General features: G+C 44.1%; 1 protein-coding gene across 2 annotated transcripts in view; it reads right to left on the bottom strand.

Annotated features, from left to right (window-relative positions):
• Positions 1-1754: 1754 nt before the first annotated feature.
• Positions 1755-25685, bottom strand: part of PIN1 (peptidylprolyl cis/trans isomerase, NIMA-interacting 1) — a 50163-nt gene continuing 26232 nt past the window's right edge. For both annotated transcript variants that reach the window (XM_061614504.1, XM_061614505.1), the window contains exons 3-4: positions 13770-13877; positions 1755-3262 (exon numbers count right to left, since the gene is read on the bottom strand). In XM_061614504.1, coding sequence (XP_061470488.1) covers positions 3153-3262; positions 13770-13877 — 218 coding nt within the window. In that variant the 3' untranslated portion in view covers positions 1755-3152. The remainder of the gene's footprint in view (positions 3263-13769; positions 13878-25685) is intronic.

Below are 25685 nucleotides of genomic sequence, written 5' to 3'. Positions count from 1 at the left end.
AAGTTTTTGTTCAAGATACTATCCATTTATCAATTCCTGGATTACTGATAAATATCATCATCATCATTATTTAATAAATTTCTATCCTGCCCTTCCTCCCAGGAGTCCAAGACAGCAAGTAAGTGATAAACCCTAAAAACATATTAAAATACCTTAAAAATAAAACATCTTAAAAACATTTTTTTAAAAAACTTTAGAAAAAACTTAAAAAGCAGTTCCAACACACACAGACTGGAATAAGGTCTCTACTTAAAAGTATTATTGACAGAGGAAGGTTTTCTGCAGGCACCAAAAAGATAACAGAGACAGTGCCTGTCTGATATTTAAGGGGAGGGAACTCCAAAGGGTAGGTGTCACAATACTAAAGGCCCAATTCCTATGTTGTATGGAATGGGCCTCCCGATGAGATGGTATCTGCGAAGCCCTCCCCTGCAGAGGGCAGCGATCGACTGGATATATAAGGGGCAAGATAATCTTTCAAGTGGTTCAGATCCTTCAAACATATATTTATGTCATAGAGAATATACAAAAATGATTTTTTCTTCACTTGAATTGAAACAGAATGATGCACAATGTAAAAATGGCTAATTGGCCAAAATTAGGGATAGAAAGATCTGTCAATTTTGGTTCTCTGTTTCTCATTTTTTCCAATCTTAAATTTAATTCTTTTTTTAAAAAAAAAAATCAGTTTCAGACAGATTTTGCAACTCCAGGTGTGGCCAATGGAAACACTTTGCTGCAGAGACAGTGATTGGTCCAGCACTTTCGTGTGGGCAGTCCTGAAAGATCTGAAATCATCAGTGGGGAAGGCAGGTGTGTCCAGCCAAGGTCATTTCAAAATGCAGCCAGAAAAACCATTCTTGCTGCTTTTGAAGCGACTAGTGTGCTCACAGCCTAAGTCTCTGCTTGACAATTTGGAAATGGAACGTATCTCTTACACACAAAATTAGTTTGATTTACCACCAACTTCTGAATGTATAGGACTAGCAGTGGCTGAGTTCATCTCAGGTTGATTTGGACAAAGCCTAGGTAAAACGATTTACTTAAGAGGAGAAAAAATATTTTAACCAAGCCATACTCTTTCTGATGTTCAGTCTCATCACACTGCTAATAAAATTAATTGGAATGTGGCAAGCCCTAGACCACTACCCCCTTCCTCAAAGCCCATTTACACTGCGGTACAAAATATGACTAGTCCAAGGCATTTGGTCACCTTGGAAAACATTACCTTTCACTGACTGTTCATACTATCTCCCTCTCAGCAATCCTCTCCAGCAATATCAACATACATCCTCCAGTAAACTGGGTACTTGACACCTGGAACGAACACTGAATTTATTCCATGGACCCCTCCAGCTCTGCCTACACAGAGCCCTATGATGAGAAATTCCACCAAATTATTTTGTTCCAATAATTTCAAGTTTTCAAGAAAAGCCTGCACAGCTGTGACCAAACTGAACACAGCCCAGCAGATACCAATGGTGTCCCTTGACAAACCTGCCCACCCACCTACCCTGCCTGCTCAACTCAACAAATCAAACAAAAACGAGAGGCTTGTCAAGCACTTAGTAAGGCATAATTAACGGCTGGGTAAGCTCTATTTGGGCCTGGTGTATCACAAGCTGAGCAGGCTCGGTCTAACAGTTAAGGAGATGAGTCCTATTTCAACCTGAAGGGTTCTAATTTATGCTTAACCGTGCAAGAAAAACAGCAAAGCAATGTGTTAAGAAAAAAGGACAAGGTCAAATCTATGATAATATTTGATTGGCGAGGCTTTTTTATTTTTCTTGCATAAGAGAACTGTAACACTCACTCTCTATACATATATATATATATATATATACACACACACACACACAAAGCTTGCTTGCATCAAACCCAAAGTGAGGAACTTGGTAGAAATCTTATTGATTTTACTAAACAAAAAGCAATGTAGCGTAACTGAAAGTGTGAGTTTACAGTTTTCTTAAACCACAAATGGATCATGACCTGCCTCTTTAGAAAAAAACCCTGGAAGTCTACTTCTCATGGCCCTCCCTTGGGATAGCATTTCAACATCAAGAACCACACACAGGAATGGTTGACATAGTTTTTCCTAATATAACTTTACATATGTATAAATTGGGGGAAGGTGAGAGGAAGGAGATGAATGGGAAGGGTAACAATGGTTAATGTCTTTGCTTATCCTAAAAAGGCATCTCCAAGTCAATGTGGAAGCATACTGAAAGCCAACACACGGCAGGTTAAAAGTCAGGGCTCTGGATCCAGAGTCCTATGCTCGGGTGCCTACACTGAATTTCTGCCCAAGCAGGTCTCCCCCATTCACTTCTATGGAGGAGGCAATGCAACCTACATGTCTCTTAACAAGTATGGAAAACATCCCCTCTGTGGAAGCAAATGAGAATGTCCAATGGGCTGCATGTGTGCACTCTCATGGCTCAGTTTGGGCACTGTGTATTTTTTTTTTTGGTTCTCAAATTTAAAGGGAATCTACCAGGCCATCTAAAAGTATGGCTTTCATTATGTATCCAAGAGCAATTTATCAATGATTGGTCAACTGGAAAACAAAATGCCACTGAATTCTGAGCAAGAAAAATTGATTGGGGTGGGGAGGAGATAATACTTTTTAACCTAAACAATGATGGACACCAGCTGAAGAGATTTTCTTTCTATCTAAAACACCAAGAGCTAAGTTTTGCCACTGTCGGTGAAGCCCTGTAATAAATAACTCTATTATAAGTTGGATATGGAGCGAAAGCGTTGAAGTATGACCCTGTAGCACAGACATGTCTCCTGAACTGGAGAAATCGTCAATATCAGACTCAAGCGGCTGTGGATTTATTTATTTATTTATTTATTTTCTTTAAAACATCCTCCTTGCCATGCCTGTGAAAGATGGTACTGTCTCTTGGTTTTGATTGCGTTTTCAGCCTCAGCTAACCATACATCTCTACAGGTGGGGAAAGGCATTGTGTTAAGGTGCCAAAGAAGGTACTGAGATATGAAACCAGGGGAGGGGGATAAAATAATAAAAAGACTAGATATGAAGTTTGTTTGGGGATAGAGAGCGCAAAGAGAGGTTGGAAGAAAGGTTCTCTTTTTCCTTTTTCCCGCCACCCTTTCCTTTCCAAGTGTGTCGCGCCAAGGCACTTTCACTCCGTACGTAGGATGATATGAATCCCTGAATCTGTGAATACTGGTCCACTCATCTCACCAGTCCTCAGAGCAAATGAGGCATCTTCAAAAGGTTTCTGCATTTGACCTGTCAGATGGAAGAGAGATTACAATGAAATACCAAGAGGATAAAAGACACCAGATCAAGTGAACCAAGCCATAAAAACACATGTTAAGGACTATTGTTATGGTTGTTTATTAAATTTATATACCGCCCATCCTTCTAAAGGAGCCCAGGGTAGCAAACACAGCAAAACAATTAAATAGCTACAAAGAGAAAAAACATTCTAAAAGCAGTTTAAAACATTCTAAAAGACAGTTACAGTTTAAAAACATTGTTCCATCCAGTGATCTCCTTCAGCCATCAGAAGTCTGGGTAAACAGGAATGTTTTTAACTTCCTCCTGAAAATCATCAGTGATAGACACAGATGCACCTAAGGAGGTCATACCACAAGCGGGAAGCCACCACTGAAAATGCCCTGTCACAGCTCAGTGCCAGGCAGCCCCCAGTGGTGGCACCAAATAAATATACTAGAAGATTTTGTCCTCGCTGGTTCATAGAAACACAAGAAAACAAATCAGACATGCAAGTACTCAAGGGCAAGTAATTGGGTGACCACATTGGCAAGCAGACAATGTCCAACATATGGGATTTTATACTCATAGTTTGGATGTGTGTATTCATGTGCATACCTTTGCTCTAATCATACAAAGGGGTGTATGATTGGGGACAACCATCTGCTGGACAGAAGGGGCATTTGAGTGAGAAAGCCACTCTGCTCTGTCTCACCCGGAGTCTGCTAAATGGCCCTAACTATGACAGCTACTTAGCAGATTCCGGGACAAAAACAGTCTTCTTGAAGTTAGCAAGGCATGCCTGAGATTCTCCCCTCCCAGCTTGTCTGGGCCTCATTGGTCCCCCATCAGACAGAAGGGGGGAAAAAGCAGGAAAAGGCTATTTCTGGGTTGGTCCACAGGACTAACAATTGCCTTAGAGATAGCTCTTGCTCCCTACGCCTCCCCTCTCTTTACAACTGCTCCTTCCTTACCCTATTCCTTCTGTGAGCCTCTCTACAACCTGGGGCAGGTCCACCTCCTCAATCATGCCTCAGCCTTGTTCCCTCTCACCTGTCTGGACCTAATTTCAGCCTAGACTGGGACTGTGCTACAAATGCCACTCATGCCTTAGCTGTCCCCCACAACCCAGATGCTGGGGGATTCATTTTGGAACCATAGGCAAAGCTAAAGAAATGCTTGGGGAAAGGCAGTTTTCAAGCTGCTGAGGCACCCCAAAAGAACAAATGGCATCTGTGTTGGAATTGCTTTTTAATATATTTTTAAACCTTTTAAAAATGTTTTTAAAGCTTTTTTCCCCCAAAATGTTTTAAAAGATGTTTTGTTTTTATATGTTTTTAATGGTTATTGTGTTTTAATATATTCTGAACTCTGTTTTTATGATGTTTTAAAGTGTTTTTAGTGCTTTTGTTTGCCACCCTGGGCTCCTACTGGGAGAAATAGCTGGATATAAATCAAATAAATAAATACATTTAAGATGGTTCAGGAGTCTACAGCTCCCAGATCAAAACAATGAAGGTTTTAACTACTGAAAAAGGCCACCACCTCCACAGGAGACTCGAGTGCCAGGAAGTCCAAAGGAAGGAGAGAACAGGGAAGCAGCTCTGTTGCCTGACCTCAGCACCAAAAGTCTTCACAAGCACTTGCTACCTTGAGATACCCAACACAACAGGGATCAGGTGAGAAGAGACCAAATAAATCTCATGTAAGTTTATGACCTTGTCTAGGAGTTGCAAGCCACTGCTGAAGGAGACGAGTATGGAAAGCTGAAAGACAGCGTGACAAATGAATATTTGGCAGGACTTTTTTCTTTTTTGCCTTTTAAAAAGGGAGACATTTGAGTGATATACTAATCTCTTTGCAGGCTCTGCACAGGCAGTGCATCGCAGATGCAGCGTACCTCTGAGGCGGCTGGGTAGAATTTATATATTTTACTTTAGGCTTTAAATCCATTTGTGTCTTTTTTTCCAGCTGCAGCTCTAAACTTCCTCTTCCAGGACCAGTCATTATGACTTCAGCCTATTGTTTCCCACAAGCATTATGTTTGAGAGGGCTGCAGGGGGAGAGGGACAGCTATCCAAGGCTGTAAAACTCCAAGGCACATACTTACCTTGGTGATTAAAAATGGGTACATGGAATGGAGAGCACCCCAAAAAATGATTTCCCACCAACAGTGATCAAGAACACGGGTGGGCAGAAGATAGATAGGGATCCACTGGTAGGGTAATTTGGAATAAACTAGCCAGAATTTCTAACTCCCAATTGTTTAACAACAGCAGCAACCAAGAGTCCTCACCACCATCAGCCCACAAATTATTCAACCGAAATTTAAAAAGTTGGGGAAGAATGATAACCAAGTGTGGATTTTCAAATGGAACCATTTAGTTCTGGTACTCAACACATATTCCTGGCCTCAGAATTCTTTAATCCTAAATTTATACTTTTGGCACCAGATTGTGGTTGGTGGATCTCAGGATTCTAGTTAAAAAAAGGTAGATCCTACAAGCCTGAAGTCTGCCCATCTCTGATATTAGAGGATATGTGTGCATATGCAGTAAGAAATCATTTCAGTGCTTTGCTGCCAAAGCACAACCCTGCTTGTTTTATCTGGGCAAGGGTAGCCAAGGGTGATTTCTGCTAACTCTATACCACACTGAGGTGGTCTGGTGTTGTGGGCTGAGTATAGGAAGGGGGGTGGGGGGATATGGAGGACTACAGTTTCCACATCCCTCACAAAAGCATTTGAGGCTTTTAGTTTAGAAAACGACTAAATGGGGACATGAGAAAGCTTTATAAAATTATAAACCGTATAAGCAGAAACAGAGAAAGCCCTCTCTGCCTCTTTCAGTGCTGCAGCTCTCTTTCGCTATTTCTTCACACAAAACGGCACTTCTAGGATTCACTGCCATATGATGTGACAATTGCCACTGGCTCAGATGGCTTTGAAAAAGGAGATTAGACCAATTCATGGAGAATGGGTCCAGGATGAATTAATTTAAATTACCACCACCCACAAAAGAAAGACCAATTTAAATCAATAATTTAAATTGTTTCTCATTTTGTAATTGAGCTTATCATTAATTGTAATTACGTTTCTCATTCTGCAATACACATACTTCCTGAACAAATATGGATACTAATTAGTTGCTGTAACACACACAAAAATATTACTTGGCCATAAATAATTGGATTTCTCTGGACACATGCACTCAGCAAGATAACTAAAGTATTCAAACAAGCATCCACAACTTTCTGGGATGCACAGTTATTTGGCAAGAACAGTATTTCTCCATGAAAATAAGCATCCATGCTGTTTGGTTAGCCGAATCACAAACGAGCACATGACTCAAGTAATTAGATAATATCAAATAAGGATTCAAGACAAATTAATACCAACCAGACAGGTTTCAGGAATTATCCTGGTGGGAAGTTGAATTACATATCACAGCTAATACATTTATAAAAACTGCCAATTGTAGCCACCATCTTAGAAGCAGCTTTTGTCCTTTTCTCTCACAAAGGACGGAATGCCTCTTAAGATGCCGCCCGCCACATACCTGCATGATCTAAAAATGCACACTGCTTGGGACTGATGGGAGTTTTGGTCCAAAACATCTGGAGAATGTTGGGTTGCAAAGGCAGCTATTGTGAAATCCCCCTAAATCAACTGGGGATGGGGGATGAGAAGAATCCCAAATTAAAACCAGCAGGATGACAACAGTACAAACTGTTCCAGTTGTCATGAATGCCCACAATACCCTGAAAAACTGTAGCTCTGCCAGGGAGTGATGGATATCAAATAGGATTCTCAGCAGCTTCAGAAATTCACAATTCCCAGGGTTCCCTGGGAGAAGCTATGACAGCTGTAGCAGTATAAGTTTCTACGTTATTGGTTATTCTTTGGAAACTAAACAATATTGCAAAGAATTCTCAGACATGACCTTTATTTACAAAGCATAGCTCAGCAGTTTCAGCATTGCTGTTTCCCCTAATTGTGTATACATAATATGGAGACCCATGATTACCACATTGATCAACCACAAGCACGGTAGCTCACCTGGGAAAGGTTAAAAAGTCCATATCTGAGAGGCCCTCAACAAGATATTAGAAAGACAAACCACAGAACTAAAATGAAATCTCTCACACTACAAATCCAGCATTTGGCATACCCGGGGATGGGGATGAGATGGGAGTCTAGGATGGCATGGAATACCACAAGGGAAGGTTAGAAGCAATTACAATGTGCTTTATTGGCAACAGACTTATTAAAAAGCTATATTGCAAGGCTTCTCTCAAGCTATGAGTCATTGGGGTATTGGATTGCCATGGGCCCAGAGATCTCAGGCTGGAGATAAAGAATCACAGTCTAAGGATGTCAGAGAGAAATGATGTTCCAAAACATCAGGTGAGCAGAGAGGAGCCAAAGGCAGGGCCGGCTCTAAAGGGCGGCCAGGTGGGGCCCTGGCTGAGGGTCCCTGGGGCTACAAGGGCCCTGCACTCCCCTTCTGCAATTTGCAGGACAGGAGCTTCCGAGCAACCCGCCATTCCCCCGCTTCACCTACCTTTCTCTCTGCTGTTTATTGCAGCTGCGCGCACAGGGTTGCCATCAGTCAAGATGGCGGCCAAGGTTTCCCTAAGGGGCTAAAGCCTCTGCCGCCATCCTGGTTGATGGCAGCAATGGCATGCCATCAACCAAGATGGCAGCAGAGGCTTCAGCCTCTTAGGGAAACCTTGGCCACCATCTTGATTGATGGCAACCTTGCGCGCGCAGTGCGCACAGCCGAAAAGACAACAGAGAGAAAGGTAAGTAGAGCGGGAGAATGGTGGATGGCTTGGGAGCTCCCGCTCTGTGATCTGCGGTACCAATCTTGCCACGAATCGCAGAAGGGGAGTGCCGGGGGCCAGGGCAGGCTGGTGCCCAAGGGCCCCGGCATGCCTGGGGCCAGCCCTGGCCAAAGGGCACAGGGGTGTGGGATTTTGGTAGGTAGGTTCTAGGGTGACACATTCATCTATACAAACAAGTTTGGAGTGTGTGCGCGTGTGTGTGACCAACTATTCCATCAAATTTGAGACACAATCTCTTAGATAGGTATGGGGAATCTTTGTCCCTCCAGATGATATAAACTACGACTCCCATTTTCCCTGGCCATTGGCCATGTTTGCTGGAGCTAATAGGAGTTGTAGTACAGTAGCATCTGGAGAGCTAAAGGTTCCCCATACCTGCTCTCAGAATACACATCCCTCCACCCCATTCCACCACTTGATCTTTCTGAAAGCCAATTTCACTCTCACACTGAGAGATCTTCATTTCAGAATGAGGAAAAACAGGTTTAGCCTCCCAGCCCAGGCTTCACTAAAGCCAAAAGAGGAAACGTCAATTACTTAGAATATTTTTTGAAGAAGATAGATTGGAATGTTTGAGCCGTTCCATTTCTAAATGTAACCAGGATTCATAGTTCTCATAAATTATGATTTGCAGCCTCCCGCCATGAGTAAGAAGCGATTGAAGGTGTTGCCTCAGAAGAGCCAAGCAGCTGCTTGTGCCACTAGTGCCATCCAGTGGACAGAAGAGATTCTTGCAGCTTGGCTACATACTATTCATCTATCTAAAACAATCTCCTTCAGTAAGTCACCCAGGATCATGGCTGAGCTGACAGTTTCTAAATGAGATCAAACTACTAGTCACCGGCAGCCCAAGATTAATGGTCGTTTCATTACTTCCCAATCTATAAAGTGCCAGTATTAGCAACCATCCTTTTTTTAAAAAAAACAAACAAGCAGGAAATATTTGACTCAGGACAAAATTGCTGCCATTTGTCGGCAAGATGATGCTGTGCATGGAAATGAAGACAAGGAATAATTAAAATGGTGTCTCTATGCAAATCAAGACTTGGATTCCTGACAAAAAGTTTTGGGTGGATAAAGATATCAGCATCTTGGCTAGCAGCTGAACAAACACATCCAAAGGTCTTTCTAAGAGTTGCAGTGTTGGGAAGTGTCCACAAGAGCTATGGTTATACTGTATACTGGGTGAAATTGCGTGCTCCACCTGTCCTGCAAACTGACATTCTGTATGCCAGGACCAACTTAGAGATGGGCTCATTACAACATAAGAGAAGCCTAGTAGCTTAGTATTTTTTTTCTCCTAACTTTTTTTAAAAAGCCCAGCCCCTCTTCTTAACTACTGCTGGGGCCTCTGTTTTAGAGTCTGCATGAAAGGTGCAGATTCCAAAATGGGGCTGAGGGAGATTCCAAAGCGGGCTAAAATGACCTCTGGGCCTTGGAGGACACCCACAAATGACATCAGAAGCACACAGGGAGATCTCATAACTTGCCATGCCACTCAGCATACAGATCAGGCTCTCCACAGCAACCCACCCACTCCCTCTTCTGGCAAGTCATATGAAGTGAGAGCATACGATGAGTCTATCCAAGTCAGGAGGGGCGTTGGCTACTGAGCAGCTTTTAAGCCCCAGTATGCTCCTGAAAGATATCACATGGTGTGCCAAAGTCTACTTGACTCATTAATCTGGACTTGATCATTTAAAATAAAGATGTCTGCTAAATTAAACTGGCTTTTATGGGATCCAAACTGGACACAAGGGGGGCAACTGGAATGTCATCACTGATAATGAACAAATTCTAAAACTAGTCTGATAAATGCTTGCAGTCCAAGTCCAGATTTGCACCCCAGAGGCATCCAAAAGGAAAGAACCCATCTTACAAAAGAGAGTGCAGCCAAAAAGAAACTTGTTCATTGCCTCAGAGCAAGATGATGCCTAACTCAAGTTGGAGGCAAAACAGCAGCTACTTTTGCAGGGGATAGAGTTTTACCGGAGAACCTCAAATCATGCATCCCAGTATCAGCATCATCCCTCCTCACAAATGAGACAAAAACAGCAAAAGAAAGGGCACCATGGAGTTGGTGGCTCTGTGGCCCCTTGAGACAAGCGGTTAGGTGGTATCCCTTTATGTCCTGTGGGAAGGCTAGCCTTGCTCATTAAGAAATGCAGAAAATGGCATCAGGCACAACACTCAGCATCCTGAAAATTTCAGCTTTTGTTTTCAAAACAAAAGCCAGTTTCTGGCCTTTAGGTTTGAAAGTGTATTACACTTTATTTATTTTATTTAACAACATTTATATACTGCTTGATTGTAAAAACAAACAAACAAGCAATCTCTAAGTCTAAGCAATTTACAATTTCTGGAGAATTCAGAAGCTCAAAGGTGGGACAGGACTGGCAAACTGGAAAGTCTTCAGCACTCTGGATTGCTCTTTGCTGCTCCCCATGATGAACAGAAGCCAAACAGATAATTTAAAATAAACAAATAAATGGGTACATGCTTCATTTATTCTTGGTGCGCCCATGATGCTGCTGATACTAAGAGGGACAATGGGCCCATCCAGCTCCGTCTTTACTCTGACTGGCAGCAGGTCCCTAGGTGTCAGGCTTCACCTGCTACCTGCAATCTTTTTTACTGGAAAATGATGGAGACTGCACTGGAAGACCTTCCCCATGGAAACAGGGTGCACTCTCACTGAGCTACAACCTCTGTTAATTTTAAACACAAGAGAGTGACTGAAGGCACTTTGATCCAGTGGAGGCTTCCATCAGGACAGTGCGAAGGGAAGGCTATTTTTTGTCAATCCCCCTTGTAGTCCCCCATGCCCCCCCCCGCCCAATCTATTTAAGAGGGCTGAGGCACTCTTCAGAACAGTATGGGAGATGGTGCAGAGGGCAGCAGAGGTGGGGTAAAATCAGCAAAACTATTACCTCCCTTCCTGTTCCACTGATGGAAGCCACTGAACTACTGTTCCTTTTGTCAGCACAGGGGCACCACTGGATACAACCAATGCCATGCTGTGATTTGAAAGTAATGCAAACCATGGAAGATTGGAGAGCGGCCCAAGGCACTGAAGCTCTACCCTTAAGCAACAGAAACCCTGCCTAGCCACCTCTGGACACTTCACTGTTTTCCCAAGCTTCTCTCTGCAAACTTGGACTTAACAAAGGCAATGAGTACCAGTACATTCAGGACATCAGGATGAAACCACAGAAATGCATGATCCAATACATCTAGCTCACATATCTTGGAGCAAAGTTAGATAACCCACAGTACTCCTTCCAGCTCTATTGTGCTATGTCAAGGGCTAGGACAGATGATTAATCAAATGTATAAAGCAGCAGGGGGAGCAGCCTCCACATGGTGAAATCGTTCAAGGGCAGGTATCCTTTAATACAAAACACACAGTGGAAGCCAACTGAAGGGAGGAAGCCGTGCCTCAGCTGGTGCAATACTATAGACAGAAAACTTAATCATATGGAATGAAGCACAGAAAGGCCTTAAGTTGAAACAGATGGAAAAGACCAGTCAATTCCCCATGATCCTTTTGGGAGCAAGAATGCCGACGGTGCAGTACTACGCCTACAACGCCCTAGAACACATCAACAACTGAACTTCTGTGACCACTTTGTTCAAGAGCAAAGACCACAATGTCCATGGACTTTGTTCACCCAGCAAGGGTCTTTTTCTTTTGAAACTCCTTTCAGTTTCAAGAGCACACTGTGATGTTCCTGTATTAATGTAAATATGGTAAGTGCTGTTTGTATAGAAGATATATGGTAAGTGGAGTGAAAGAGGAGGGGGCAGTAGATGAGCAGTAGAATGCTGGATGATTGGCTGAGCGTTTGAATGGCTGGGAGTATAAATGGAAGAATGACAGTTGAATCGAGGTGGGTGTTAGTTGGTGGATGTGAGAGGAAGACGGTGTTTGGTAGTGGATGTTAGGAGAGTGTGGAGAAAGAGGGAACTGGAGTTCTAGTTAATAATAAGACAAGTATCACAGGAATAGATGAAACCATATGCTTATGTACCATTATAAAAGTAATCTTGTTATTTCTGATATTTAATAAATACTATTTTGGTTTACCGAAGGCCTGATCCTTGGCTGGGGTTTTCACAGACCAGAAGGGAGGGCAAGGTAATTACCAAGGCTGAAGGGAAACAGTAACGAATGGTGGCAGCGGTGAAGAGAAGAAGAATAACATTACAAGTATCCAGCGCAACCCAGAGTTATATGAGTTATCTATATAGATACAAAGGCGCTGGGAACAGCATAAGCACGCAGTCACAAAAGTAACCAGATAGAGAGAGACTCAGGAAAAGTCTCTGGGAATATTGGTTACAGGACGTGACTGGTGGTGCTGCCTAGCAGGGGGATCTAGTGAGATCTGTGCTAGAGCGGAGAGAGAAACCATATAAAGGACAGTCCGGACTGGGGGAGTCCCTGGTGGTGCCTAGTGAAAGGCAGTAGCCACAAGCAGGTAGGAACGTGACAGGGAGACAGGGAAGGGCGTCACACACACAAACACAACAAGACCACACAGTCCAGATAGACTTAGAGCAATGCACATACGCACACCCAACAGTGCATGCTCAGAACAACTCTGCATTGCTTTTTATTTTGGTCACTGTGAGTCAAACACAGCCAAGAAGAGGATGTCACAACCTTGCAATGTCCAAGTTGTTGAGTCCTTGGCTTTGGAGAAGCATGCTTAGCTGTGTGTGTGATGCAAGAGATCCTTTTGCTCACCACTCTGAGAACACTCAAGCCAAAGAGAGCAACAGCATTCCCTCACAGTATCACCCACAAGCAACAGTTGCCATCTGACAAGACGGCACTCAATCCTGGGAAATCCCAAGAAGCATAGCTTCTTAAGGGAGCCACATTGCAGGGGGCTTTGCTTTGTTATCCTGGCACTGCTGGTTGTCTGGAAGTGATGCAATGCTGCTGACATTGGTGCATGCACATTCCAATGCTCCCCTCTCTATAAGTGAGCTATAAGGAGACAAGGTCAGCCACGGCCCAGGGCAACCACTGCACCTGTTAACTCAGACAGGGAGTGGGAAGACACAGACCAAGGTGGGGCACCCATCTAGAGAACTTGTGACTGATGATGAGGAAAGTCTCTCCCTGTCAGTGTGGGAGGAGTCTCAGGACACCCCAAGAGCTATCATCAGACTTGGGCTGTGTCCTCCAAGACAGAGAGTGGACAGGGGCCCTAACATTTCATACAAGAAAAATAAGGAGATGCTAGCCCTTCTCTCTACGATGCTATTGTCAATACCACTTAAACTGTGCCGAGGATTCTGTTCCATAATGCACCATCTGTCCAGCAATGCCTGCACTGTTATGAACCATGAATAATCCATTGAGTCTGGGGCTCAGAACAGAGCTATTTTCAATCCATGTATACTTCTTCAAACAGGAGAACCTAAAGTTTAAAGGCTTGCTTACAATATGAAAGAATGATTCTGAACACTGAATTTATGATTCATTGTATTCCAAGGTATCCAGTTGACTTAGTTTCTTAAGTAACACAATTTCTCATAAGGTGTCTGAAAAAAAGAAACTTCTCACCAGAGAGGGACAAGCTCAGCATCCCTCCCTTTTATAATCTTCCTCTGCTTGGGGAGCAGTAGAATCACCCCCGCGTAAACCCCTGGCTCTACTCACCCCTTCCAAAAGTACCCAGGTCTCCTCCAGCCTTGGCGGAGCTGCAGTCGCTGAACTGTGATGCTAAGGATTCAAAGTCTTCCCCGGATTTAATCTTCTGGATGTAGCCTGTTGACAACAAGAGAGCAATATGAGGTTAAGGCAAAATAGCTAAGAGTTGGAGAGCTCTGCCAGGGAGAGAGAGTCAGAGTGGAGAGGCCGTGCCTCCATAGGAAAGCAAACGTGTCATGTGCAAAAGGTCCCAGGTTCAATCCCGGGCAATTCAAGGTAGGGCTGGACAACAGAGACCCTGGAGAGCTGCTGCCTTTCAGTGTAGGCAGTCCTGAGCTCAATGGGCCAACGGTTTCACTTGGTATAAGGCAGCTTCCTATGACATTTTAATTACACATCTGAGGGTAGAATTCCCTCATGGGCAACCTTCCAGGGAACCACATGCCAGTGGTGGGTGGGACCAGAGGCAACAGTGGGTGGAGCAGCAGATGTGACACTTGGTATAGTAGGCTAAGCAGACGTCTGAGGGTTCTAGACACACCACTATGACAGGCAAAAGGCATTATCACAGATCAAGGACACATTCCAGCCAGGCAAAAGCACTCAAGGAGGTTGATGAGGGACGTAGCCTAGGGATAGTCTCAAGCCAAGACAGAGAGATCAGAAGAGCCACATTTTGCTCCCAAACCTGAGGTTCCCCACCCATTTAGGAAGTAGACCCTGTTCTCACTGAGATGGCAATCCTTGATCTGGATTGTACCACTTTAGCCTGCAAAAGGGTAGGGGTGGCTCACTGGAATGAATGCTCCTTCCTAGAAAAAATATTATCTTCACAAAGAAAACTAGATGTCAGAGAAGGCTTCTAACCTAGCCTTTCCTCTGACATGCTCATTTTCTGTATGTAGGAGGGGCGGTTGAAGGGGAAGCACTGCTACAGACCCCAACCACAGCTATATCTGAAGTGGCAGATCTTGCATACTGTTTTACCATCTCAGTAAGAACATGTGCAAATACTTAGTGCCAGAACCTCTCCCCTTCTGCTCCTCCAGCTAGTCACATCTTCAATGGTACTACTACCTCTACCACAAACTGTCTGGTTTCCAGACATGTTATGCATATGGAGAGTAACTCAGTGGTCAGAGCTGCATGTGCCAATGTGTGCATTTACCTAAGAAGCAGGCTTTACCTTGCATCTAGATCACTGAGACTTAAGACTTAGTAAAATAAGAAAAGCTACTTTATTTATAGAAATACATAGTAGATAGGAAAGGCACACCTAGTTCTAACTACGTTGGAGGTGCAATGCCCAGACTTGGGTATTGCCCTCATGGCTCAGGAGAAAGAACAAAGACAGAGATGTCTCCTCTCTCCTCGGACAGTGGAAGAAGAAGACAAAGGAAGGGGGGCAGGTCAGCTTCCCTGAGCATATCAGTTTACAACGGAAGGAAGTGAGGCAGAGAACCAGGGCTGTGGAGTCGGAAGCAATTTTGGGTGGAGTCGGAAGAAATGTACCAACTCCGACTTAAAAATAAATTTTGACTGACAATTTAAAAAAAATATAAATTCGCAACATCAAAGAAGCTTCCCATGAAGTCAGCTGTAGTTGAGCATTTCACCATAACTCAAGATGGAAAACATTTTGTGTCAGTGTATGACACAGGACCCAGATGAAGACAAATGCTGTGATGCCAAGATCAGCGCATATTCAGGCAGTGATAAAAATGTTCCTATGAGAGCTTCCAATTTAAAAAGACATTTGCAGCACTTTCCAGGAGTCGGAAGCAATTTTGGGTGGAGTCTGAGTCGGACAGTAGAAAAATAGAGGAGTCGGAGTCGAAGGTTTGGCGTACCGACTCCACAGCCCTGCAGAGAACAGCACAGGTAAAGGTAGGCAACCCTAGCCAGCCGAAAGACCCTAACTCTGTCTTCCTTCTGGAACTCAAACGAGAATTGCTCTTGTCCCACTTCCAACAAGACATTCCCCTCTCCTCTAACCCTGTCTTCAAAATCTACAAAGCATTTCTGCACACCTTCTGCTAACAGCTTAACCTTAACATGTGACCCATGTAGCCGGTCATGCTCTCGACCTTGTATTTGTCCTGGGAGAGGAGTGGTCTGAAGTTGGGAGTGGTTCATTCCACCCCTGTGTCATGGTCAGATCACTACCTGGTAAACATGGACTTCTCGATGCCATGCCCCCTCCGCAGGGGTGAAGGACCTATTAGAATGGTCCGCCCCAGGCGCCTGATGGATCCGGATGGATTCCTGACTGCGCTAGGGGAATTGGAACCTGCTGAAGGTCGCCTGGTCGAAACCCAGGTGAAGGAGTGGAATGATGGGATCACCAGGGCATTAGACCGGGTGGCTCTGAAACGTCCTCTCCCCCTGAATAGAACTCAACTAGCACCATGGTATACACTGCGGTTGCGTAGTTTGAGACAGGAGGTGAGACGACTAGAGCGCCGGTGGCGGAAATCTCGCTCCGAAGATGTCCGGACACAGGTTAGAGCAGCAGTAGCTGCCTACCAAGTGGCAATAAAGGCAGGAAAGAAGGCTTTCTTTGCTGCCTCTATTGCATCTGCGGAGTGCTGTCCCAGGAGGCTGTTCCAGGTGGTCCGAAGCCTGGTCGGTCCAGTTGCTCAGGAACCCTTGGAACAGTCAAAGGCCTCCTGTGATATATTAGCAAAGCACTTCGCTGACAAAATCGAACACTTACAGAGCTCGATCCCGTGCGCCGTGGATACAGTGGATGAACCAGAGTTGGCCAGTTGCATGCCGGTAAGTTGGGATCGGTTTCAGCTTCTCCCTTCTGAGGATGTGGACAAGGTGGTGAAGCCTACCACTTGTCTAACTGATCCTTGCCCATCGTGGCTCCTTATGAGCTGCAGAGAGAAATTGGGCGAGGGGATCAAGGCGGTGGTAAACGCTTCCTTGAAAGAGGGTGTGATGCCATCAGCCTTCAAGGAGGCAATTGTAAAGCCCATCCTGAAGAAGCCCTCCTTGGATCCCCAAGTTTTCAATAACTTCCGCCCAATTTCGAACCTACCATTTTTGGGCAAGGTCATTGAGCGAGTGGTGGCCAACCAGTTGTCAACATACTTGGATGAAACGGATTACTTGGATCCATACCAATCGGGTTTCAGGACTGCTCACGGAACTGAAACAGCCTTGGTCGCTCTGGTAGATGATTTGAGGAGGGCATTAGATAGGGGAGAATTCACCTTTCTTGTCCTCCTCGATCTCTCAGCGGCTTTTGATACTGTCGACCACGGTATCCTTTTACATCGCCTGGAGGGATTGGGAATTGGAGGCACTGTATTACAGTGGTTCCGTTCCTTTCTCTCCGATAGATACCAACAAGTAGCATTGGGGGAGGAGGTTTCAGACCCTTGGCCTCTCAATTGTGGTGTGCCACAGGGCTCTATCCTCTCTTCCATGCTATTTATTATTTATATGAAGCCGCTGGGGACAATCATCAGGAGATTTGGGCTGCAGTGTCACCAATATGCAGATGACACTCAGCTCTATCTTTCGTTTAAATCTTCACCAGAGTTGGCTGTGGAGACCTTGTCCAAGTGCCTGGAATCCGTGAGTGGATGGATGGGAAGGAACAAGCTGAAGCTGAACCCCGATAAGACCGTGGTGCTACTTGTGGGGGACAAAAGAAGGTTGGGAGATGTTGACCTGAAGTTCAATGGGGTGAGTTTACCCCTGAAGGACCAGGTCCGCAGCCTTGGGGTTGTACTTGACTCCAGGCTGTCCATGGAGGCTCAGATTTCGGCGGTGAGCCGGGCAGCCTGGTATCAACTACACCTCATACGAAGGCTGCAACCCTACCTTCCTGCTCATCAGCTCCCCCTGGTAGTACACGCCCTGGTCACCTCTCGTTTGGACTACTGTAATGCACTCTACGTGGGGTTACCCTTGAAAACAGTCCGGAAATTACAACTTATACAAAATGCGGCGGCTCGACTACTTACGAATAGTCGCCGCCGGGATCACATCACACCAGTGTTGTTCGATCTACACTGGCTTCCAGTTGTTTTCCAGGCCCAATTCAAGGTGCTGGTATTAACCTTTAAATCCCTATACGGTCTCGGCCCAGTTTATCTTACGGAGCGCCTTCAACGCCACCAATTATGCCGCCCGACAAGATCAGCCACTCAAGGCCTTCTCTCAATCCCGCCGACAAAAACAGCTAGATTGGCAGGTACAAGAGAGAGGGCATTCTCAGTGGCGGCCCCCTCTCTGGAACTCCCTCCCACAAGATCTCCGGCACGCCTCTTCCCTAAATGTATTCCGTAAAGCCTTAAAGACCTGGCTCTTTCAACAGGCCTTTGGGATCTCCGGGGAGGGTTAATTACTGTGACTGAAATGCCTCCTACCCTGTTTTAATATTGTTGCTGCTGTATTATTCTCATACTGTTTTTTATTGTATTATTGTATTTTATCTCATTGTGTTTTAACTGTTTTGTACGTCGCCTAGAGTGGCCTTTGGCCAGATAGGCGACACAGAAATTAAATTTATTATTTATTATTATTATTATTATTATTATTTACCACAGTCAAACTTTCTTCTCCTGCATCACCTTCATCCTGTCCATTTCTGGCTAGACACATTGTGCACCCATGTATCTTCAAGTCTGGACTTTCCCCCCAACATGCTGGTTTTCTACATGCAGGGATTTTAAAAATTAATGTTATCAATCCACCTGCTATCCAAAAGGGGTAGAGGCCAGACAGAGGCTTATCATTTCAGTGTGACTTATACCAGAGTTAGTATCCAAATGTTCCTGTGAGGCAGTTAATACAGTTAAAATTGATTCCAGTGGTTCCCAAGCATTTTTCCCCACAGACCACTTAAAATTGCCGAGGGTCTTGACATACCATTTAATAATTTTTCTGCCTCTTGTAATGTGCTGTGCTGGATGCCATATGATTTTTCACTGCATTTTTACAGACGTGCCATGGACCACTTGAATGAACCACTGGTGGTCCGCGGTTTGTGAACCCCCAGATTAGGCTTTGCATGATTCACTGACAGTTTGTTGTGTTTTTAAATTTTGCTCTTAGCTTACATGTAAGCATAATTTGTCTTATATTGACAACATCCTTAGTTTCTGTTGATTTTCTTTTGTATTTCCATCCAATGGTGTTCAAGCTTTGTTAGCCAATATAAAGGACATACAAAGATAAGATTGAAAGAGGGACTTCAGACATGCCCAAGGCCTCCTTATGTCCTTGGAGATTCCCCTTCCCTTTGAACAGCAGATGTATACACTTTAGGTTTCAAAAGCAATTTGCCATGCAGCAGCAAAATCTTTCAAGAAACACAATTCTCCTTGGGAGCATAAAAGCTGTTGGGTGATTTTTGGATACTGGCCTCAGTATTTTTCTACGTATTGATAATACTAGTATACACCACCCTTCCTCAACCTGGTATCCTCCAGATGTTTTGGGCTTCAACTCCCATCATCCCCAGCCAGGATGGCTAGTGGTCAAGGATGATGGCAGTGGTACTCCAACAACATCTGAAGGACATCAGACTGGGGAAGGCTACATTCACTGGCAGTGGTTCTCCAAGGACTGAATCTGGGGCCTGTGGCAGGCAATGCATGGGCTCTACCACTGCACAGCTTTGCTGTGGCTATGAGGAGCCATAAGCAGAGCACAGGACTGCTTCCTCAGGGGCTCTGAATCTTGACAGAACAGCCCAGATCCAAGACTGAGATGGGGGGGAACTGAGTCACCTCCATGTGAGGACCTGCTGAGGCTAGGACCATGCTGGCGAACACCAGGTGGCAAAGTCTGCTACACGCTATTACCTGGTAGTAAGCACCACTGAACTCAGTGGGACTGATTTCCATGAAGAGATGTCCAGGATTGTGATGCAGAAAGAGAAAACCTACACTACAATAGAACATCTGTGGCCCTGCTCACACTACCAGCCTTCGATAAATCACGGACAGGGCTTGCTACAAAAGTGAACAGAACTCCACTTTATCATCTATTTATGCCAGGGGTTGCCAACCATTTTGGATCAGGGGGCACATTTTCTATTTTATGAGAGTGCTGAGGGCACCAGTCATAAAAAGGCTGCCATGAGGGCATGGCATAACACAAATGTAAAGAGTACAGTAAGTGCTGCTTCTCCCCACCACCCCAACCAACCTCATGTTTATCATGGGAAGTCAGCTATGTCCTGCGTGTGGAGATACAGCTGTTAAAGACACAAGAATCCAGTTTTCCCCAAGGCCAATCCTAAAACAAAGCCTAGGCTGCCACTATATACTCACTGACATGAAAGTAAGCACCACACAAAGACATCACAGTGCAGAAGGATGTGCACATACAGGCCTCTCCAATTCCTCCCTAAGAATCTTCAAACATCACCCTGCTGCTCACACATTACAAGGGAGCTGAGAAGATGTTACCAGAGCATAATTTGCAAAATAATACACAAAAGAAAAGTGAAAACACAAAATATGCCACTGCCCCAAAAGATGAATCAAGGTTTTCTAACTGGATTTGCAAACACAGACTCCAGAAGCTAGAGCCCGGGAGCATTCCCCAGTTTTACGTATATCAACAGCACCTGCATAGAAAGCAAATGCCACTGTGATATTTTGGGTTGACTAAAAACACTTGTTTAGAAGGAGGGAGAGAGGAGACATTTAGTAACTCTGTGCCAATTCAAGCAGGTCACATGTACAAGGGCTGAGGAGCCACCTGTTTTTCCTCTGCAGCAAATCTGAAATTGATCTAGGATAGGCTTTTAGGCAAGAGAAGCTTAGAGACAACCAAATTAACCCCGGTGGGGGCAGAGTCACATCCCTGGGTTTGATTCCACTTAACATCAAGCTGGTGACTGTCCAGCAGCACTAGCAGGCTACTCTGGTGCAGGTCTACTGCACAGATCTGCTCCTTCCACTGGTGACAGAATCATCGGAGTCCTACCCACAGAGTCATCCATGCCCCAGACACTCCTGAGATCATCTTCAGTTCTAACTTGGGATCTCCTGGAGATCCTCAGCTCATGCCACCTGCAGTGCTTTCCTCATCCACAGATCCCGTAAATCAGGAGCCTGAATAAGAAGGGCAGGAGAAATAAAAGGTCCCAGGAAATCTCCTATTTTCCTCCCTTGTTGCACCATTCTCCGGTCTGCCTGGTGCTGGTGTCCTTCACCGAAATACAACTTGCCCAATGGAGGAATTCTCCTCCCCTTCCCTGTCCCATTTACTAATGGGGAGACAAGAAGAATCCTTCACTCATTGTCACTTCCTGTTGTGTCCTAGAGGCGAGACAAGAAGTACGTAATGAAACAACTTTGTGTATATTTAGGCCTAGACATAATTCACTATGCTTCCCACCTCTTTTTAATGAGCTACATCCCTTCAGCTGGCCATTACTCTCAGCTGACTCAAAGAGGTCTTGAAGGGGAACTCCACATTTCTCCTTCTCATCAGAAACCCACATACTCTCACACCCCATAATATAACCCTTAGTCCATAAGTGGTCGTCTCAGACAGGCCGTCTTTCTGGTTCACTCTGTGGTTGATCTGTGATAGCTTCTGATACAGTCTGCAATGCTGGCAACATGGAAAAATCATCTAACACGGACTACTCATCCACCTCACTTCTATACTCTACGGGAGCCAAATAAGAAGCATTCCACACGGCCATCAAAAAGTTTATAAGGGCTTCTTCTTTCAACTTTATGAGGAGATCTAAATCTATATTCTCCCTTCCATAACATTCCAGGTTTCTTAATTCGAACAAAAGAACAGCATTCAAATTGTTGTTCCTTAGCACCCCGATGATAGTCTGTATATACTTCAGATTTCTTTTGTTTTTCCTCAACAGCCTCCTTCATAACGAGTTTGGAGGGTCTATCTGGGTTAGATTTTAAAACTCCAGCCACATTCAATTTAGTACGCATCTCCCTCCCATGTAATAATTCTCCTGATTTCTGTGCTGTTGCATGCCGTGTAGCTCTATATACCTGCAAAAATTCAGTGACAAACTCTTTTGCTTTTCCTTCTAACTTAGCTGTCTGCAAACTGTCTTTCAATCTTCTATTAAGCCTTTCAATCTCCCCATTTGCTTGGGGGTAATACACTGATGATCTCCTATGTGTGACATTTTGCTCTGCTAAAAAGGTTTCAGATTCCAATGAAATAAACTGAGAGCCATGTTCAGAAATCAGTTTTTTAGGATTACCCTCCCTACTTAAAACAAGGAATTTAATCACAGTAGCAGAAGAGACTTGTGATGTAAAAGCTACTTCAGGCCACTTACTATAATAATCAATTAAGGTAATAGCATAATGGCAATCAATTGGGGCAGCATCAGAGGGTCCTACAATATCAATTGCAATCTTTTCCCATGCAGAGTCTGGGAATGGAACAGCCTGTAGTGGTGATGCATGAGATATTCCTGTCTTATGTAATTGGCAAGTAATGCATGATTTTACAGCTGCCTCAGTTTGGGAGTCCATCCTTGGCCACCAATACAAATCTCTCAGTCTCTGTTCAGTTCTAACAATCTCTTGATGGGTATCGTGTGCCAGACGTTTGAACATCGATTGTAATTCCTCTGGGACAAGTAGCTGGTGTGTTCCCCATAATAAGTAACCCCCTTGCAAAGAGACATATTCTAAAATAAGGCAGCGAAGCAGGGTCAAGATTTTTTGGATTATTTGGCAATCTGCTTGTCAAGAATTCCCGTAACTTTTGTTGGACTGGGTATGCCAGACATATAGCTAAAAACTGCTTTGTGTAACTGTAGTGGCAATAATTGCAACTACTTCATCACCTTCCTATGGGATTTCAGATGACGGTAAAGGCAACCGAGATAAACAATCAGCTGTCAGATTTTGGGACCCTGGTCTATACTCCATTTCATATGTAAGAGAAAGTAATTTTGCTGACCATCTGGCAATACGGTTTCCTACTCGTGACACTCTTTTTGTAGTTAATAATGATGTTAAAGGCCTGTGATCAGTACATAATTTAAAAACATGGCCCCAGAAATACGTCCTCCACTTTTCTGTAGCCCATACAAGCAAGTGCTTCTTTTTCAATAGTCAAATATTTCCTCTCAGCCTCAGTAAGTGTTCTTGATGCAAATGCCACAGTCCTTTCAGTATTATCCCCATGAAGTTGGGTAAGTACAGCTCCCAGTCCATAATCAGGAGCATCTGTTGTCACAATTACAGGTAATGCAGGATTAAATAATGCAAGTGCAGGACTACTGACAGTCAGGCCCTTCACTTTCTCAAAACTGACTTCTGCAGCTGCTGTCCAAATCAAACTTGAAGTTCCTCATAACAATTCCCAAAGAGGCTCCACAACAGATGCATAATTTGGAATAAATGTGGCATACCACGAAGTAAGACCCAAAAAGGAATGAAAGGTTTGCATATCCCTAGGAACAGGTGCCTCTAGCACTGCTAACACATTATCTGGGTCAGGCTTCAACCTGTTTAGTTTGTCTAAGCCAGTGAGTGGTTCGCAAACTTTTTTGGTTTGCGGCGCACTGTAAAACATAAAAAATTTCTGGCGCGCTTCGTGTACAAAATTAAAAATATATTAATATACTTTAAACTATGAATAAAAATAACTATACAAATGGGTTTCTTCCCATTTTTAAAATATACTTTCATAATATTCGCGGCACACCTAGTCACCTCTTGCGGCGCACCGTTTGAGAATCACTGGTCTAAGCTTACATTTTTCCAAATTAAGCTTCAAGCCCGCTGCACTAATACAGTATAATACAGATTTTAAATTACTCTCATGTGGTTTAAGAGTATTACCATGCACAATAACATCATCCAAATAACAATGAACACTCTTCTCATTCTTGGGAATTGATGACATCTTTTTTTGAAAGGCACTAGGTGCTGATGTCAATCCATAGGGGACACATTTAAAATGAAATAATTCATCATGTGTAATAAATGCTACAAGATCTCTACTATCTCTATGCAGCATGACTTGATGATATGCACTCTGCAAGTCAAGAGTAGAACACATCTTTGCTTCTCGAAATTCTACAAAGACTTCTTCTAAACAGTAGGGCCCCGCTTACCGGCGCTTTGCTTCCCAGCATTCCGCTAATGCGGCAGCTTTCATTCCCCGTTTTAAAGCCGATTTTGCGGCATTTTCGTGTCATTTTCGCGCAATGCACCCCATTATAGTCAATGGGGTTCCGCTTTACGGCAATTTCCGCTTTACGGCGGGGGTCCGGAACGGAACCTGCCGTGTAAGCGGGTCCCGCCTGTACATGGAAGAGGGTGTCTATCAATCACAATGGCTTTATTTGGCTCCCTCAAATCCATACAAAGGTGGATACCACCATTTTTCTTCCTTGCCACTGCTATAGGTGAAACCCATTCTGAGGAATCAATCTTCTCAATAATATCCTTGTGTACTAAGTTCTTAATCTCTTCTGATACTGCATCTCTCACTGCAAATGGTAAACATCGCAACCTTTGGTGTACAGGTACCACATTCTGTTTCATTTTAACTTTATAAATAAATCCATATCCACAACCCAGTTTGCCTTTCCCTTGACCTTCCAAACGCATGGGAATTTGTGTTTGCACTGCAGTAACACTTAACTGAGGAGGAACAACTTGTCCATCAATTATTCTAAGATTCAATGCAGCAAATACTTCCCTGCCCAGGTTAGGAGTGCCCTTATGCACAATATAAAACTCTACAGGTGCACAACGTGGCCCAAAAGTCACATTTACAGGCAGACATCCACATACAAGAATTTGGTTATTCAAATAACACACCAACTGCAATTTTGATTTTGTAAGTGGCACATTCCCAAAGTAATTCAAATAAACTGTTTCAGGTAATACAGAAACTGATGAACCAGAATCCAGCATTAATTCAATGTTCTTTGACACCCCTGTAGGTATAGCAGAAATATTAACAGTACACATAATTTTTTCAGCAATATGTGTGGGTCTAATCCTGTCCACCCTCAAAACAGTAACATCTGGCACTGTAACTTCATGTACTTGTTGGTTATTCCTACATACTTTGGCAAAGTGTCCCATCTTTTTGCAGTAATTACAACGAGCCATCCTAGCAGGACATCCTGTATGACTTGCAAGATGTTGTGATGACCCACAACGAAAACAACATTTTATTGCACTTTCACTTTGATGCATCAGCTGTTTCCAGCTGGCTCTCTCTTTGGGGTCCTCTGTCTTGTAAAAGAACTCCACACTTCCCCTGTGCCACCTTTAACTTGTTCCAGTGTGGGGTTCCAGTAAGGCCATCTACCACAATGGCTTGGGACAGGTAGTGCCCAATTCTAAAATGGGAAATGTCAACTGAAACGGCTTAGGTGCCGAGCATCTTGCCTCGCACACACTTTCCTGCAGTATGCCAAGTCTGATGACTTCACAAGCTTCAGCCTTATCCTGACACAGGCCAATTTTATCTAGCATAGCAGATGAGGGTGTGGGATTAAGCCAGCCACTGTGGAACAGGCCTGCTGTCCATCAGAAACACCATTGTATACTTTGGCAGGGGGAGAGCCAGGCTGAAGAGATAACAACGAGCCCCTAGTTCACTGCTGATCCACATGTTTTGATTTTACCTTCCACTTAACAAGGAGTGGGAGTCAGAGATGGTGCATAGCGGAAAAAAGAGGCAGCTCTTGCACATACAAATGATGAAGCAAGGTAGGGAAGAGGCCAGCTGTTACTGAGATTAATGGTTTCTTAGTTTCTCTTGTGGTAGCTAAGCTGGTTGTTGCTCTGTTAGGCAGGAATCACTCCAAAGCCCTGCTGTCTTTCAGGACACACCCTCTTTCTCAGAAAGGGTATCAAGTTTGCCAGCCCACCACCTAAGTAGAAGGTCAATTTCTCTAGCCTGATTGCCATAGTTAAAGTGATGGAA

The sequence above is a fragment of the Rhineura floridana genome, chromosome 3 (genome assembly GCF_030035675.1).
Source record: "Rhineura floridana isolate rRhiFlo1 chromosome 3, rRhiFlo1.hap2, whole genome shotgun sequence".
NCBI classification, from domain to species: domain Eukaryota; kingdom Metazoa; phylum Chordata; class Lepidosauria; order Squamata; family Rhineuridae; genus Rhineura; species Rhineura floridana.
This window is presented reverse-complemented; position numbering and strand designations above follow the sequence as displayed.